Here is a 17235-nt window from a genome sequence, read left to right on the forward strand (position 1 = left end):
CTGCATCCAATAAAGGTAGTTCTCTATGTGTATATATTTCCTAGGAATAGAAAACACTACAACTACTGTGATGAAGTGGATTGGCAATAAGGTCTTCCATATAATACAGTACTGTGAGCATTAGTTTTCTTCTTTTTGCCCTTAAAGTGAGGTAGTGTGGATTATTGCTCCTGTGATACATGTGATCCTAGGAAAAAGCAAAATGTATTCTCATACATACATACACACAGATATATATGTGTACACATGTAATTATAGATCACTAATTTATTGAGAGAATTAACCAAATCACTAGGTTTTTTTTAAATTACTTCCAGAGGTTATTACTATTGATACCATCCTCTAAGAGTTTATGAACTTGCTCTAGATATGTGTCATCTTTGTCTTCACAAGACTGGCTCTCACATCTATGCTGTGTATTTCAAATGGTGTCAGGGTGCACAGGCTTCAGGCAAAAAACTCCAATTTGCCAGGAGAAGGCTGATGATTAGTGACATCCTGTGTTATTTTCATGCTGCTAATTTCCTTGAGAGCATCTCCCTGTTGTTTCCAGCATAATTAGGGTTCCAGGCCTTCTCTGTGAACTGCACGGAAACTCTGTTTGGGGGAATATTTAAAACTTTAAAAAAAATAGATTTTATCTCAAAATTTTAACCTGAGGAAATGTTAGGCTGCTCCCGACACTACTTTTACACATCTTTATTCCTTTATTCACACCTGTGACAGGCAGACAGAAAGGCATGAACACATTCACTTTCCCTTGTGATCTTTCTCCTGTTGGTGGTTACATGGGAGGCAATGCTCAAAGTACCGTAACAAAAATGCCGATGTAGAGTTTGGAAAGCCATCTCTGTCCAGCTTTAAGATGTAAATTGGCGCACGGATACTCGGCAAATAAGGTCCTCAGTGAGGTAAAAAGAAAGCCCTGCATGCATATGAAGAGAGGGTGGACAAGCTTTTGATAAGTGGTTGTAGCACAGTATAAGAACAGAAAATTTAGAGAGCCTGTGAAAGGCAGAGAGCTGGAGGCCCAGTAAAGAAAGAAGGGGCTGTCATCCTGCATGCTGGATCTCACCTGCAGTAGCTGATTAAACTGAGGAGGGTTGGTACCCCTACCTGTATGTCATTTGACTGGCAGAAGTTATGTCTCTGAAATGAGGATAGCTGAATGAGATGCATATTTACTTCAGTGCCACTGGAGCTTAATTTACCAGGCTACCGACTTAGCAGCCCTGGAGCTGCTGTGTCTCTCATGCAACCATCCTTGCTGCTGTGACAGTAAATTCAGCTGAGACATAAGAAGTGCTGCAATGGGTGGGAATTGCACTGCCCTTCCTGGCTTCCATCTCTGTCACATGCAAGTAAACATCCTTGCCTTATTCCCAGGCTTTGGCAGTCTAAATTGATGATCTGCCTTTGCTCCTTCTTTTTTTCATGCCTTTGCTGGAGGCACAAGAAGAGGATCCTGGAACTTGATTTCTCTGCTTAGGTGGTTGCGCACAGGCCCAGCTACAGATCATCTCCACTTCTTTCTACATTGCTACTTGAACAGGACTAACATTTTGCAGTGGTGCAGGTTAATGTTGCACAGAGAAGATGCCTTTACAAGTGACAGACTTTCACAAATGGATTAGCTTTTTTGTACTGCATACATGAGAGCAGGTAAAAGTTTGTGCTTTTTCAGGTAGGTCAGGATTTCTAGAGGCTTTTCACAGTTATTACTGCATGTACTTATTGGAGAAAAGAAAGAGCTATTGCTATGCCAAGAAGCTTCTATGTCCTTAGGGCAAACTCGGAAAGAGTTGGATATCTGCTCCCCCTCATAACTTCTAATAGTGCTAAGAGGAGGGCTACCTGTGATTATAAAGGAAGACAACAGGCTTGCTTTATTGTGAGCGTTACAAGAATGTGCATGTACTGTTAGTTTCAAGAGCATCTCTCTAAATCTAAGCAGGACTTAGAGTGTTCCTGTGTAATAATAATAAAAGAAAAGCTGTAAGGCTATTTCATTAGAAGAAATATGTTATTTCTTTCAAAGTACTGATCCTAGTTGGTTTTCAGAGGAGGGGAGGTTCCTCTGAGGTTTTCTTTGTTATAGAGTCCCTTCCAGTCTGATTAAACCATGCTGATGTTTAATAGTTTCTCCAAACTGTGCCGAATGATGAATGGGTTCTCACTCAGAAACTGCTTGACAGTGTTTTCTTCAAGACAAGAAATGAAAAAACTGGGATTTCTTTTGTGGGTAGGGAATTATTTTACACATATTATTCACTACTTGTAAGTGTCCTGTCGTGCCAAGACTCGCTTGTTTTTGTTGTTCCAGTCTTAACTCAGTGACTGCATTATTAAACATGAAATTCCTCACTCCTGGCTGCAGCAAACTAATAAAATTACTTCTTGCCCCTCCTTTAACTGGAAGAGGGTAGTGTCAGTACCTTGACAGTCCTATCCGATGAGACAGGAGCAAAAGGAAGGCTTTGCTTAGATCGTGATGGTGCTTAAGAGCTGATCTTGTGTAGATTGTAGGTGAGTGCTGTTTTGTTCTGAATTGTTTATCCTTGGAGCAGGTTCAGTGCAAGGGAAGAACAGATGGATAGTGGCAGAACGGGAAAGGTTATAACATACAGCTCATATCCAAAGTTTTATCCTTTATCTATCTAAAAAACTTCTGGATTCTTCAGATAAACCAATAATGACCTTCTAATAAACGTTTATGGTATCCATTCTCTCACAGAACTTGTGAGAACAAGGAATTGCCTTTATGCTCCTTTTACAGATTTGATAAGGCTGTGTTACAAACCTCGATGCTATGAAATTCCTGGTGCCAGAGTGAATCTAAAAATGTTTGTGTTAGCGGCTGCTGTGCTTTTGGTTGTGATGGCTTAGCTGTTGGAGGTCTGCGCTGTGAATAAGATTGCGGTTAAAGAAAAAAGGAAATGAGAAATACTCTTTTTCAGAAGGATTACTTCTTGTTTACGACGCAGCCATGTACACAGTCATGCTGGCATAGCAAGGAGGTGCTACTGCCAGATGCTTTCCACCATGAAGCTGTGGCCTAAATGCTACGCTCAAGAGCACACAGGAAATAGGTATCAGAACAAGAAATTAATCACAAGTCTTCAAGTTAGGCTACATACTAAATCATCCTTTAGGTTTGAGCTTCAACTAGGTAATTTCAAATTCATTGTTGCAGTTTTTGTTCAGATTTACTGGTTCACTGATGGTCACCACCTTATTCTACATATAAGAGTGTCCTACCCTTTCCCCTTTGAGAAAGAGGCTAGATGGAGTAGCTTTGATTCCTTTAATAGGCCACAACTAACATTGTAAGCACCCTAAAATGCATTTTACTCCCTAAGTTTCTTCTGGGATAGCGTTGTCATATATAATCTTCAGGGCTGGATAGTTTTGTGAAGTTAGCCTTTATATTATTTCCTTCCTTTTTTCCAAGCCCATATCTTAAACTGTTTCCTAAATTTGGTCTGTTTGCCTGTATTTTATGCTTGTAAACACCTGAGGGGATTTCTATAAGGTATTTGTTTTGATAGAGTGAAGTACACATACAGAAATACAATATAAACAGACCTAACAAAATTCTGTTTGATCCAACACTAATTGTCATTCTTGGCTGTTCTACAGGGCAGCAGAAGCCCTATGTTTTCTGCTCTGGTTTTCATCCTGTATCATTTTAACTAACAGTAAAGATGCAACTGTTTGGCTTTATCTTGCTTTTAAACATGTTTATTCTTATTAAAGTAAATTGAAATTGTTTCCTGGGCACAAAACCAAAAACCATAGAGTGTTTTGTTTACTAGAGGAATCACATTAAAATACAGAACTTGTTGATGTATTTTTCAAATCTGTCTTGACAGAAATTATTCATGCTCAGGCAAAAAAAAATAAAAAAGGTGGTGTCAAGCCTACAACATGGTATTAATCGAGGATGTGCTACTATGACAGAAAAAGCGTTTACTGTCGATTAGTATTTACTGTAGAAAAGCTTGGAGAGCATCACTTCCCAGTAAGTGGTCTCCATCAAGAAAGCTGTTTTGGACAGCTGGTATACCTAAGCAAGTGTCTGCTGTCTTGGGTTACGTCTCCCCTGTCAGATAAAGAGAAGTGTGTTATATGAAAGGTTAGCATGTGCTAGCTAACCTGTTAGGGGACACATGATATAGTTCTGTGGAGTAAGTTAGGTGATGCCAGCTGTAGAACAGACGTAAAGCTGACAAATAGCTACTTCACTGTAAGATCATCTTCATTGTCTCCGTCAACACTGTGCAGCAAAACAGCTAGAGCTTATTGGTGGTCCTCCTGTGAGGCTTTCACATCACTGTTCCACAGTGAAATTTCCTTTCTGAGACCTACTGAGTACTGATGTCGGTAGCACTGCACGGGGAGTGGCTTGACAACATCAGTTTGTGTCAGGCATGCAGGGGGAAGCAAGGGTCAGAGTAGGAATGTCAACAGAAATGTAGATTAAATTCTAGGCACATGGATTTTTACCTGAGATTATTTAATTGGAAGGCATTATAATAGAAGTGATGAACTTGCTATAAAGCAAGGCAAAGCTTCATTTAAGGAGCATTTCAGCATTTTGAGGTTGCAACTATGATGCTACATTTCAGAGTTATGCTGAAGTTCTGTATTTGCTTGTTCTAAAAGGTATGTCCCATCAATGAAGTTGAGTTTTAATTTCCTGCATTAAGTCATTTCTCCTTTTATCTCCTCTGAGAGTAAAACCTTACTGCAGGTGTAAACATTGCCTGTAGAACGCAAAAAGACTTTGAAAAAACCAAGTGAAATTATAAATTATATAAAATTCCAAGATATAATTTTAGTCAAAGGAAGTAGTACCCTTTATGCTGTTCTGGACGTTCTGTCCAAAAGGTTTAAATTATAAAATAAGTAGTGCCTATTAACAAGTAAAAGCAATGTAGAGTATAATTTGAGTTACAATTTATATTAAACAATTTATTGAATTGAGATTTCATAAAGGTTATTGTGTTATAAATTAGAGCATTTATAGCTTTATCATATCAATTATCTTTAATCTTTGGTACATTTTAACTGTCATTTAAATTGACTAAATTAAGAGATTATTGAGAAAAACATTCTTAATCTGGAGATTTTAACTACTTTATTCTAAAATGTTCATCTTCGAAGTTGTGCAATTTTGCTGTTTCAATTATGCTTTTTCTTTATGTTTTGGTTTGCTGTAAGAATGATTAGAAAGTGATGACAACTTTAATTGTGTTACCATTAAGCACAATGATTCACCATTTCCTCATAACATTTTAACTCAGGCAAATGCCTACTGAATCCAGAATAACATAAATCAATGGGTAGTTCCTATATATGTATTGCTAAGCGTGCATGTTCTAAGTTGTAAATGTGGAAATAGATTCTAGAGCAATGGATTTTCATCTGGAATCTATCTATTTTGTTGGCAACAAAAAATCCCAGTAGAAGTGAGACACCGAAGTAAATTCTTCAGCTGGAAACAAAATAGAAGTGTTGTGTTTTTTTTTTTTTTTTATTCAGGTACTAGTTCTGCCATTTGATCCTTATTTTGTTTTTCACCTTAGCAAAACCCCACACCTTTAAACCAGGAAATGTGACTCTTACAAATACATCATCGTGGAGAAAAACAGGAAGAAAAATTTTGGAATATTTATGTTTTTGACCATCTGAATTATAGTGTCACAGCACTATTTTGAAACTTGCTGAGTAGCATGTTTTGCTAAGAGCAAATATTTAAATTATAGACCAGAATCTGTTGCTTTATTATCATAACCTAATAGATGGATCAACATGTTATTATTTTTAATGTGGCCAGTGGAGAGAAGAGAAAAGGAAATATTTTAACTTTTGAAATCCACATTCATCCAGAATGGGAAGAAACTACTTCACTCACTCTATTGGAAATGCTGCTAGATTACCAAAATGAAAATATGATAAAGTTAATAGTAGCAGCACACTAGATCTATGTTTTGTATTATCTTTGCAAGAATCCCAGTTAAAAAGCAGCACAAATCATTCTAGTGACTGCATTTCTTGAAGATGGAGAGAGAAAAATGCTTGAAGCAAAAAATAGGAAGGGCATGGTGGTTCCTTCCATTTGCTGCCCTTTCAACCACACATTTAGCTGAAACCAAAAATGCATATCTAATAGAATTGAGAGCACAGAAGGGAAAATATAATTATTGGTATGAAATAGAGCTGTCACAGGCATATGTATTTTAGAAAACTGCTGTTTAGTATGTAGTGTTGCAAGGATTGTTTTGTTAAATAATTTTTCCTGCATAACTGTTACATTTCTCATCCATTTCTCTGATCATTTTGAAAAGGTAAATGAATACAATTGATCTGATATTATAGATGGAAAAAATTATAGTATGTATACACTTCACATCAGAGTACTGAGAGTGCCATTTTGACACAAAGTGGTATGAGGATTTTTAAATATATATAAATATAAATAAATACATATTAATAAATATAAATATTTAAATATGTATGTAAATGTTGTGCAGTACTAACAGGCACTGCACAGGGAAGGGACAAGAAGCATGTTAGTTCACTTACTGGAGGAACATTCAGTCCTTCATTCTTAATATTATGTTGTAGGATTGTTGTGGGAAAATTCAGCAAGGGACCTCAGGAGGTCTCTAGTTTAACCTCCTGCTCAGGGTAGGGTCAGTTCTGAGGTCAGACCATTGCTCAGGGCTTTATTCAGTCAGGTATTGAAAGCCTCCAATGATGGATACTGTGCAGCCTCTCTGGGCAACCTTTTCCAAAACCTGACTGTACTTCTAGTGAATAAATTTTCCCTAAATCTTATATGGATGACACTTGAGACCAGTGATGCATGTAGCATTGCGCATTTAAGTTCAAGATTTCTTGTCCTTCCCATCCCCTAAATCAGCAGTATGTTCAAATCTTTCTTCGTCCTTCTTACATGGTCCAGATAAATTGCTCTAGTGTCGTACTGTGGACATAATGTCTGTAGTGATGTCTGCCTGTATAAAAGCCTGAAGAAACTTACGGTGGTGCAGCAGCAGCTTCCTGCTTAGGCTTCCCTTCCTGCCTTTTTTTATTCTTTTGAAAATACGAATCAATGCATAATTTTTAAACAGATCGTAGAGTGAGCAAAACCAAAAGTCTCACTTTGCTTGAATTGCCTGTCACTGAGTACCTCTGATTCAGTGAGTTTGTCAGTGAGATTTGTGCTGTGGGAAATTAAATAGACTTTTTCAGAACTCAATTTCAGCATTCTGATATCCTTGGGAACATCCTTGGGAATTATTTCTTCTTAACGGAGAAATAATTATAGTAATGCCAGATGTTGTTATCACTCTATTAATTATTGTTTAACCAGAAACATAATTCTTAGTACTGTATGAAACACAAGTGGTGCTTTTTTTATCTAAAATGAGAATGGGAATATTTGCTATCTTTGTACTAGGGTATGTTCGTATTTTACATTGAAAGACAAGAAGACAAAGATTGTGGCTAAGTTTCATAGGAAAGGCAGCATGTGAAATGTGTGTTTCCTCAGATTTCTAGAGGGTTATAGTAATTGCCTGTAATGGGGCATATTTTCAAATCACTCTTTGTTCTATTTCTAAAATCTTGTCCATCGCTCAATGAACGTCTTCAAAGAACAGGTATAGTGACATGCTATCTTAAAGGCTAGAAAAGTAAGAAGTGGGAAAACTGTCTAGTGGAAGTTTGTTTACACTTATTACTGAAGAACAATTAGATACTTTTTGCCTCTTGTCATTTGTCTTATTAGGTAAACTGTACATTGGAAACAAGCTAGCCACTTATAAACTTTCCCAGCTATGTAACTTCATAAAGTACAGCACTTCATCAAAGCAGATCCATTAACCCTCTGACTGGTACTCTTCTCTTGGCTTTGATTGCAGCACCACACAGAAGCACCTAGCCCATCATTGCTACCCCCATCAGCTTTACCATTAGATGTATTAAACAATGCCGTTGCTGGATTTAGTACTGTGGAAGAACTTATCCGGTACCTTGAACCAGATCGGTGGCAACTGGATTTGGAAGATTTGTACAGGCCAACGTGGCAACTTCTTGGAAAGGCATATATTCATGGGAGGAAATCAAGAGGTAAATTACTCTGTCTGGCCTTGCAGCTTTCTGTGGGTGTGTTTTCTTAACAAAGGAACAGTAATTAAGAGCATTCTTCACCTTGAATTTCGGTTCCAAGAAAGGAATATGCTAGAAAAACAGCAGAGATCATTGTTGTTAGCTATGCTCACCATTATATTATCTGAAAAAGGACAATAACTAAACTCAAAAGTTAAAGGAATTTAGCAGGATAAAGTAACAAAGGGAAAAAAAAATAGAAGCAGACAGGGTAGTTTTCTGTAGGAAACCTGGTAGATCTTTATTTCCACAAAGTAGCAGGGCATCTTGGCTGGGTGACATAATCTGTCTTTGTGGGTTTCTTTTTTTATGGAGGGCAAAAACTATTTTTTGTTTGCGGTAGGTAATTTCTTACACTTACTGTATCATGTGAATGATTGGTTTATCTCCTTAGAATTGTGCCAGTCTCTACACCATATGAGTTGAGAGCAATTAGCTAAATGTTTGTCTTCCATGATACCTCATGAAATCCCTGTGTCTATGTCCAGTTTGACCATGCAGTTGTCATCTTAATCAGATGTAAAGTAGCTTATGTGGAGCACAAGCTCAAGACTTGTGGAGCTATTTCTTGTTCAGCAAGTCATTTTCTTCCATCTACATTTGACATTTATGACTTTTCTACCACATATCATCCAGATGCTGCCCACTATTTCATGTTTATGGATTCCATGTGGATGGATAGCATGCAGGCAATACCTCCTTCCTTGCCCACCATACAGCATGAAAATGAAAACTTATGAGCATAACTGAATAGACTCCTCTGTTGACAAATATAAACTAGATTATCATATGATCAGCAAGAAGAGAGAGGAAGTAAAACCTTTCATAACTCAAATGTAAGTTTTTGACAGGTAATTCTTGGATCAGAGCCTAAAAATCCACCCTTCTACCCTACCTGTATTGCTACAGCTATGCACGCAGCAACTAAATCAAGAATCAAAGAGTAGGAAATATCTTTAAAAGCTTTCAGCAATGGACCATGCCTTTCAGATAGTCATTTAACACTTTCCTAATTAAAGAGATTCAGTATTTGCCAAATGTATGCCATAAGCATACAGTAAGCGGGAGAAAAACAAAATGTAATTTATGAAACCTTACATAAACTAAAATGCAGGTGTTGGATAACATCTATATAGACAAAAGCTACTCCCTGCAAGACATATCTTAGAAAGAAACTATCAGAGTAAATCTTTTAAAGACTTCTAATTAGATGCTGAAATAGATTTTTCCACTGAATAAACATATCACGGTATTGCCACATTTATCTTTGAGACCACCCTCAGACTGCATTACCAAGTGTGTAATGTAATAGCCTGAGGTGGAAAATATGTCCAGTTGAGATGACATAGTATTAACTGTTAGGTCTACTCAATAGATAGGGAAAGCAAACCTTTTTTTTTTTTTTTGTCTGTCTTCTTTTTTTAAATGTTATTCCTTCTAGTAGTATGTTTGCTGTATTTAAAAATCTTTTTAAGAAATGTTTGGGAGAAGTGCATGCCCTAAAATGTTTGGTTTTTTCAAACTCTTTGATTCTATAATTAGATCAGTTTTATTTTTGCAATATTTCAGTGTAAAAGCTAAATTACTGTCCTGCTTTCATAGACAAACATCAGTTTACATCTAGATTAAATGAAAATGTAATTAAAAGTGTATGTTACTTTATGTAGAGAAGAGTATTGTCCTCTACTCCTACTTAATAATTCATATGAAAAAGACTATATTTAGACAACCTAAATTCCACAGAACTTCTGTGTCTGATGTTTTCTCTGGATAAAATGCTTCCAAAAACTTCTAGCCAGGAAAGAAGAAACACCAAGTTCAGAAGCTTTGATGTCTAAATATAGTCCTAAATTCTTTTATAATATTAAACATACTTAAAAATAAAATATATTTGCTGTGCAAAAAAATGATCCCATCACTTCCCACAGAAATCTATGCATAATCATTAGACCATATGCTGAAGTCTGCTTAAGAAGAAGAAAAGAGTTACAATCCAACCATAGTCCTTAGTAGATACTTTTCTTGTACAGTTATGTGACTTTTTTTTTTTTTTTTTTTTACTCCTCATTTGGGGTTTTGTAACAGCCCTATCCTATTGTAGGAGCCAGTATGAAACTTACACTCCCAGGAACATCTCCAAGGTGCTTAGGACTGAAAACCATCCTGCTACTATCTGTGCCCACACACAAGTGCCTCAACCAGAATTTGTTTCGTTGACTTTGAGAGCAGCATCCAGCTGGAAAAATGTTTTGGGAAAGAGGGTTCCCCGTGGTACTCGGTACATGTCCCAGAAGATGCCAGACAGTTGCATTGCCAATTACAGAACACAGTTACTTTCAGGCTAGTGTGAACATGGATTACTTCAGTTGTATGTGCCAGTGAAGGCACACCTTTGAAACAGACTTTACTGTAGACCTACTTGCATCTACATTTTTTTCTCCCTTTTTTTCCTTCTCCTCTTATTTTTATTTTAGTGTTTCCCATTCATGTGCTACTGCAGGGCCTTCCATTCCTCCTAAGCTAGTGCTAGACAAAAGAACTTTGACAGTTGTGTCAAACATGATACATGAATGGAAGCCAAGTTGAAGGAGTGTTTAAATGTTCACATTATAACAGGTACTGTAACTCAGTGCACTTGGGAAATCCACATAACCTTTTATTGTGGTTAAGTAAACACTTTTAAGGGAATATATACATTCTCTCATCTAACTTCGTGCCCACAGTGTGTTAAAATAAATTTTGGATGGACAGATACTCTTTGAAAAAATAACAGCTTCATTCACACACTTCAAAGAAGTGATTATATAAGCACTAGATAAATTTGCCACAGACCTTTTAATGAAATTGAATTACATAAGGTAGGGCAAGGGTTCACTGTGAGGTATAATAGCAATATACCTTAGTACCTTGTAAAGCATGGAATCCAAACATGACATTTTTCATCTATCCTGAAGCCTGTTGTAACAGTAAGGCACACTGAAATCTATCTGCCAAGAGCTGATTGCCTGTTCTTCCGCAGGACTTTTTTAAAATTTGGGTCTGCAGGTCCGAGGGGTTCAGTTCAAATTCATTCCAATTTTGTGACAAAATGTGTAATACATTTGCTGCTCATGATATGCCCTTTCCTCTATGTTATAACTACAGCTAGTATCAGGAAATGGATGCATTCCTCAACTGCTGCCAGTAGGCAGGAGGTAACGGAGAAGCACAATGCCACACAGGCATCTCTCTTCTGCTGGTCAGTGGGCTTGCTGGAGGAGGCATCAGTGCCCACCTTCTGCTTTTGATTCCTCATGATGAAGGGCTGAGCAGCAATTGTGTTAGGACGCATAAGCTTAGCTTCTTGAAATTCACTGTACCAAGCATGTCAGTCTCTGTAGAAATCTACCAGTAGAAAGTATTAGCAGAACTACCATTTCTCTCATTGTGTTTTAGGCATTTTATCCTCATTCAGGCAGTTCACTTATATGTTTGAAAAAGTAACAGGAGAAAGAAGTACTCCATTCCTATCCACAGTTCTTGATTAATGGCGGTAGACATGTCCACCCTCTAAATGACTCAGCCTAGAGCTATTAGCTGATCAGAAGAGCTTAAATCATTTCTGATTTCTCAGACTGAATCTCTCCCTCGGAAGTTTTGTCTCTCTTTTCCTCTGCTCCCTTCTCAGCTTTCTCCAAGGAATGCTCTTGCAGTGTGGGAGGCAGGCTGGCATCTTATCAGTAACTTTATTGGAGTTATTACACACTCCTTGCTTTTAAAAATCAGATTGTTTATTTAGGAGCCTATGTTAACCTGATAGTGATGGAATGAAGTGCCCCAGCTTGGCATTCACTGTAAGTGCAAGCAGAGAAAAGGCTTCAGTGTGTTTAACTGACCTTTCACAACAATAAACACTTACTTATGGATGCCAGTATATGGGTATGGTCTGCAAAAGACATGTTTGAAGAAACATGGAATAAAATTGCTGCCCAAAGATCTGCTCCTGGGACAGTACTAGTGAGCATTACTAGCGAAATGCAGCTTCTAAATTATCTTTATTTCTTACGTGTTTAAATAGAATTGAGAGGTATTATCTTGCCTTGATAGGCTGAAATTCTCCTTGGTGACCTCTAGAGGCTCTTTACATAGTCAGTAGAGGGAAAAAAAAGTATTTCTCTAGAGGGTGATTCAGATCAGGAACATATTTTAGTTTTATCTTATATCTTTTTATTTACGAACTGCTAGCAATAACTATAAAGTATTTGTCAAGTAATATCAATGCACTGGGATATTTTTTCCCCTAGTTTCTTCTTGATTTAGCTCAAAAACAGTTGGTTTAAAGCTCTTTGCTGCTTTGTTCAAGACCTCTATTTCAGTCATCTCAGTAGCCATATTATCATAGGGTTTTCTTTTTCTTTTTTTTTCTTTTTTTACCAGGTAGAGTACCCTTGTGAATTAGACATTACTTCTGTTCCTTAATGGTGGTAGGTTTGGAGAGAAACAGTTCAGAGAAAAGATCTCAGGTTGTGATCATTATAGTCTGGCTTTTCTGAAATAAATGAAATTACATTGCTTTTCACCAAAATGAATGTATTATTTTTTAATATGTATGAATAAAAATGTATTAATTTTTTCACTAAACCAATCCCATTTTTTTCCAGTCTTAACTGCCTCTTTCAAGGCCTGTTATTTCTTGGCTATGCAGCTAAGGTGAACCTAAAGGAGCTTGCCCTGTTTCAGATCTTTTCACAAGCTTGCTGTTCAACCATTGGCATCATGAAACTTTAGTGTGATACAGTGGAACTAGTTTATAGGGAAACTGGTGCCAAATATTAATATCTTTAACTTGCACTTCAAGTAAGGTGCTTACAAGCAGGAGCTGTATTTTATTTAAGACACACATCAAGTGAAAATGAAACCTAGAGAAGCAACAGAAATTCATATATATGCTGCTATGAAGGAGGAGGGGAAGAATGGAGTCTACTAACAGTTATATATACGCAAACTTGTGTACTTATTTGTTGTCTGTACTGTATTCACTGATGTTGCCATAACTTCTTGAAGTTCTTAGTTCATAGAAGGGAGTTCCTCTTAGATATAAATGGTTTGGTTCTTTCTTATACTTACATTGCCCTTGCAAAGAAGCAATGATTGAAATTTTAGCAGGAAAGAAGTTTGAATGCTTTATGCAAATTAATTAAAAATGTGTTTGGAGGATTCTTAGGATTGTTAAGATTCTTAATTGCTGTGTATGTTTCTCCAATCCAAAATTAATATAGAATAGCAACACTAGAGCTCAGAGTATGAGCATGAACAAAGGGAACTCCATTAGGGTTGATTTGATAAAACATTTATTGGAACATAGTAGCCAAAGCTTGCTTTGTCTAATTTAAACCAACTCTGCCAGAGTTATAAAATGATTGGTGAATGCTCCTTCCATTTAGGAATGATCATTCCATTTAGGTTTCATGGTATCCATAAAACTGCAGTATTATACTTGTGTGCTGAACCTGTACCACCTGCACAAAAATGAACTTTCCTCAAGGGTTCTGCACTGCAGAAGTTGGTTTACCACCAATGAAGTTGAATTACAAATCAGAAAAGCACCAGTTTGTTTGTCTTTTTGCAGTGGTCGATCTCAACCTCCTAAAGGAGGAGGTGCGGCTGTACAGTTGTACTCCTCGCAACTTCTCAGTGTCACTGAGGGAGGAGCTGAAGCGAACTGACACCATCTTCTGGCCATTGTGTCTTCTGGTTAAACGTTGTGGTGGAAACTGTGCCTGTTGTCATCACAGTTGCAGTGAGTGCCAATGTGTGCCGACAAAAGTCACCAAAAAATACCATGAGGTATGCACTTTTTTTACATTTGCATGTTTGGAAATACTGAAAGCCAATTAAGGAATTTATTTTTACTATAGGAATGCAGCAATATTAATGTTTTAAAATTTTATGTATTGCACTTATAGTACATATTTTCTTACCATTTTAATGATGTGTTACACAAAAAAAGTAATATCTTCCTTGTTAAAATATTTTTCTGTGGAACAATTAAGTAATTCCTGAGGTATTTGTTTACTGGTGCAGTTCAGGCACATCACAACCACACCTCCTTGTTCAGCTTTCTCTAGTGGAAGATGTGAACTTTATGAAGGAACGTATATCTGTCAGTTTCCATTGTTATAAATCTATAGCTAAAATTATTTGTTATAGAATTATCTAATAATTTCATTGGGTTAACTATACTATTAGCCCTTAAATAAAATTAAGCAGAAATATGAAACTGGAAGACTTTCTTCAATAAAAGCAAGTAAATGTTCAACATGTTTTAATCAATTTTGTGAAGGGCTTGAAGTAAAAGCAAAAATAATAATTAGTGGGTGGAATAAATGAAGAAATTCAGCTGAGGAAAGCCTATTTCTTTTAACAGGCTTCCTGTCATCCAGTGTGTTTCCAGTGCAATCTAGCTCATAGTCTAGGTGTGTGATGAAGAACTTGCTGTTTTCTTGATACTTGGCTGCTTTCTCCTTCAGGTTCTTCAGCTGAAGCCAAGGATTGGCGTCCGGGGATTGCATAAATCATTGACAGATGTACCCTTGGAACACCATGAGGAGTGTGGCTGTGTGTGCAAAGGGAATGCTGAAGGATAAACATGATTTAATTGTGCTGTTTTCTTTCAAAGCACATTCAATCAATGGCTGATTCTATTATGGGGCTTGTGCATTATCTCCTTCTGTAATCTCAGTTGTTTGCTTTGGGGATCTTCCATCTTCAAGATTTACAGTGAGCTCTAAAAAGAGGAGAAGCCAAACTGGGATTATATGTTGTGTGACAGCTCTGTTTGGAGGCCCAGTGAAAGGATGGGAGAAAGGCATCAATGAGGGATTTAAAATATATGTATTGTTTTTGTCCCCCAATTTTCTTGACAATACATGGATTTATAATTTAGGAGTAAAAGTAAAATTAGAAGGCTCACATCATGGAGACTTGATCCTGCTGGCTGTCTCATTTCTACAGCTCCAGTACATCTGGCCTCTGGTTGAAAACACCTGAAATCTTTCTTTCTGTGTTCAACTACTCCTATGTACTCTAAATCGAAGCGTTCTCTGTTGTATAAACTTGGGTTAAAACAGACTGTCTTGTTCCGAATTAAGCTTAATTTGTCTAATGCTGGTAGGAAGGACTGGATTTTTCCATACGCTCTAGTAAAGCTCCTGCCTTTTAGAAAGAAGACTGGACAATAACGTGAGCTAAGGAAGCAAACATTGAAAAGAACAGTGCCTTTATTCTTACTACTATGGCTGATGATTTTTTGTTTGTTATTTTTTTATCGTGTACATTTTTATACTCTCCTTTTGACAATATAACTATTTGCTTTTCTAAACTTGTTAAATATATCTATTTTTACCAAAGGTATTTAATATTCTTTTTTTATTACAACCTAGATCAACTATTTTTTAGTTTTGTGAGACTTTAAAGCCAGATTTATACAGTTGGAGGAACAGAGATGTGGTTACAATGGGAAAGGAGCATGATCTCTTTGCAGTTTGTTGCTACACAGTGAAAAAAATAGTTTTTTACCTGGAGGCACAGTAATAATAAACAGAGATGTGTGGATGAAGCTCTAAGCTTGCTAGCTCCATGACACTGAAAATATGAGACACAGACGTTACTATAAGTGGTTTCAGAAGCTGACTAAAAATTTCCTCTCTCCATTCTGGCCTTTGTTCCGGTAGAAAAGAAATGAGCATAGATAGATGCATTCTGGCTTGTTTAACTCTTTAATTTCTTTAAAGTAGGATGATCTACAACATAAGAAAAGAAGCCCAGTGGCTTGCAGCCTTCATGATGCATCATGGTCATGGGAAGGCAGCCTTGTTAATGTTGAAGTGTATGGTTTTCCATTGACAGTTATAGCTGTTTAAGTACTGTTCACTCACATCGTAACACTCTTCAGTACAGTTTGATGAACTATGGTTTTGTTCTTCTGTACATTGTATTCTTTAACCAGTACACTTATCCCACCCTGTGCAAATTGAAAAGGAAACAGTAAAGTATTTTGCTTGTAAAATGCTTTAACATTATGCCTAGTTTATTTTTTTGACTATTGGATTTGCAGATTGTAATGAATCACCAAATAAAGTAATAATGCTAATTTTGGGAGAATAAATGTTTCTGTGTGGTTGCATATTTGTATCTGTTCAATATACAATAACAGGAAAAGTTAAAGAGGGTGATTTTGTACTTACCATTTTGAAAGCCAGTTATGAAAACAAAAGTCTTCTGTTACCAAGACTTCCACTTGCTTTATTAATTCTACTTTACTGTAAATCCACAAGAAGAAAAAGGGGAAAGAAGGAATGTGATGCTATTTCTAGAAACATTCAAAATGTTCAAAATTGTGTGGATGTGAAGCCATCAAATGGAAATAACATCTTCTGTTATTGTTTCCATCGTGAAAATGAGGTCTGATGAAAATGTGGAGGTTTTTGCAAGTTGATATGACTTTCTGATATCAGTTCTGGAAAATTCTCAGGGTCTTCTGATTATGTCTTAGCTGGTCTGTTTTGCCCCACCCTCAACCTCCTACTGAATAAGAAAAATATCTGGTGTAAATGTGGCATATAATTATCCAGTCTGAACATTAACCCTGTATCAGAATGCAGAATTATGGTCACACAAGAAACCTGGTTTACTTGAATTTTGAGTCTGACCAGAATAAAGAGTGTTTTGCAGGGATGTTGAGGATTTTTTTGCATTAATATTGTCCTTTTTTGTGATGTAAAGAGCTTTTGAAAAGCAAGTTGAGATAAAATCAGAAATCATGGCCTCTGGCATCATAATTCAGCAGAAGAATTGAAAAATGTAATTCTGTTACAGAAATTTCTGCTGCAGGAAATGCAGGAGGTCTCATCCTCTCTGTAGACTTGCTAGTGGAAGAAGGCATGACATGCATTTTGGGGTAGGTATTTGGTGGCAGCAGAGGAATGGGGAGTTTCTGGAACCATGCAGGGTATGGAGGGCAATGATTTCCAAAAGTCACAAGTATTTCTTCTATTGCCCCGTTCTGGCTTTGGCTCA

At 36.8% G+C, this 17235-nt stretch overlaps 1 protein-coding gene across 1 annotated transcript in view; it reads left to right on the forward strand.

Moving 5' to 3' along the window:
- Window positions 1–16315, forward strand: part of PDGFC (platelet derived growth factor C) — a 137277-nt gene extending 120962 nt beyond the window's left edge. Inside the window, exons 4-6 of the mRNA XM_075500405.1 lie at window positions 7932–8139; window positions 13787–14004; window positions 14688–16315. Coding sequence (XP_075356520.1) covers window positions 7932–8139; window positions 13787–14004; window positions 14688–14804 — 543 coding nt within the window. The 3' untranslated portion in view covers window positions 14805–16315. The remainder of the gene's footprint in view (window positions 1–7931; window positions 8140–13786; window positions 14005–14687) is intronic.
- Window positions 16316–17235: the final 920 nt, after the last annotated feature.

This window comes from Mycteria americana, chromosome 4, assembly GCF_035582795.1.
Source record: "Mycteria americana isolate JAX WOST 10 ecotype Jacksonville Zoo and Gardens chromosome 4, USCA_MyAme_1.0, whole genome shotgun sequence".
In the NCBI taxonomy this organism is placed as follows: Eukaryota; Metazoa; Chordata; class Aves; order Ciconiiformes; family Ciconiidae; genus Mycteria; species Mycteria americana.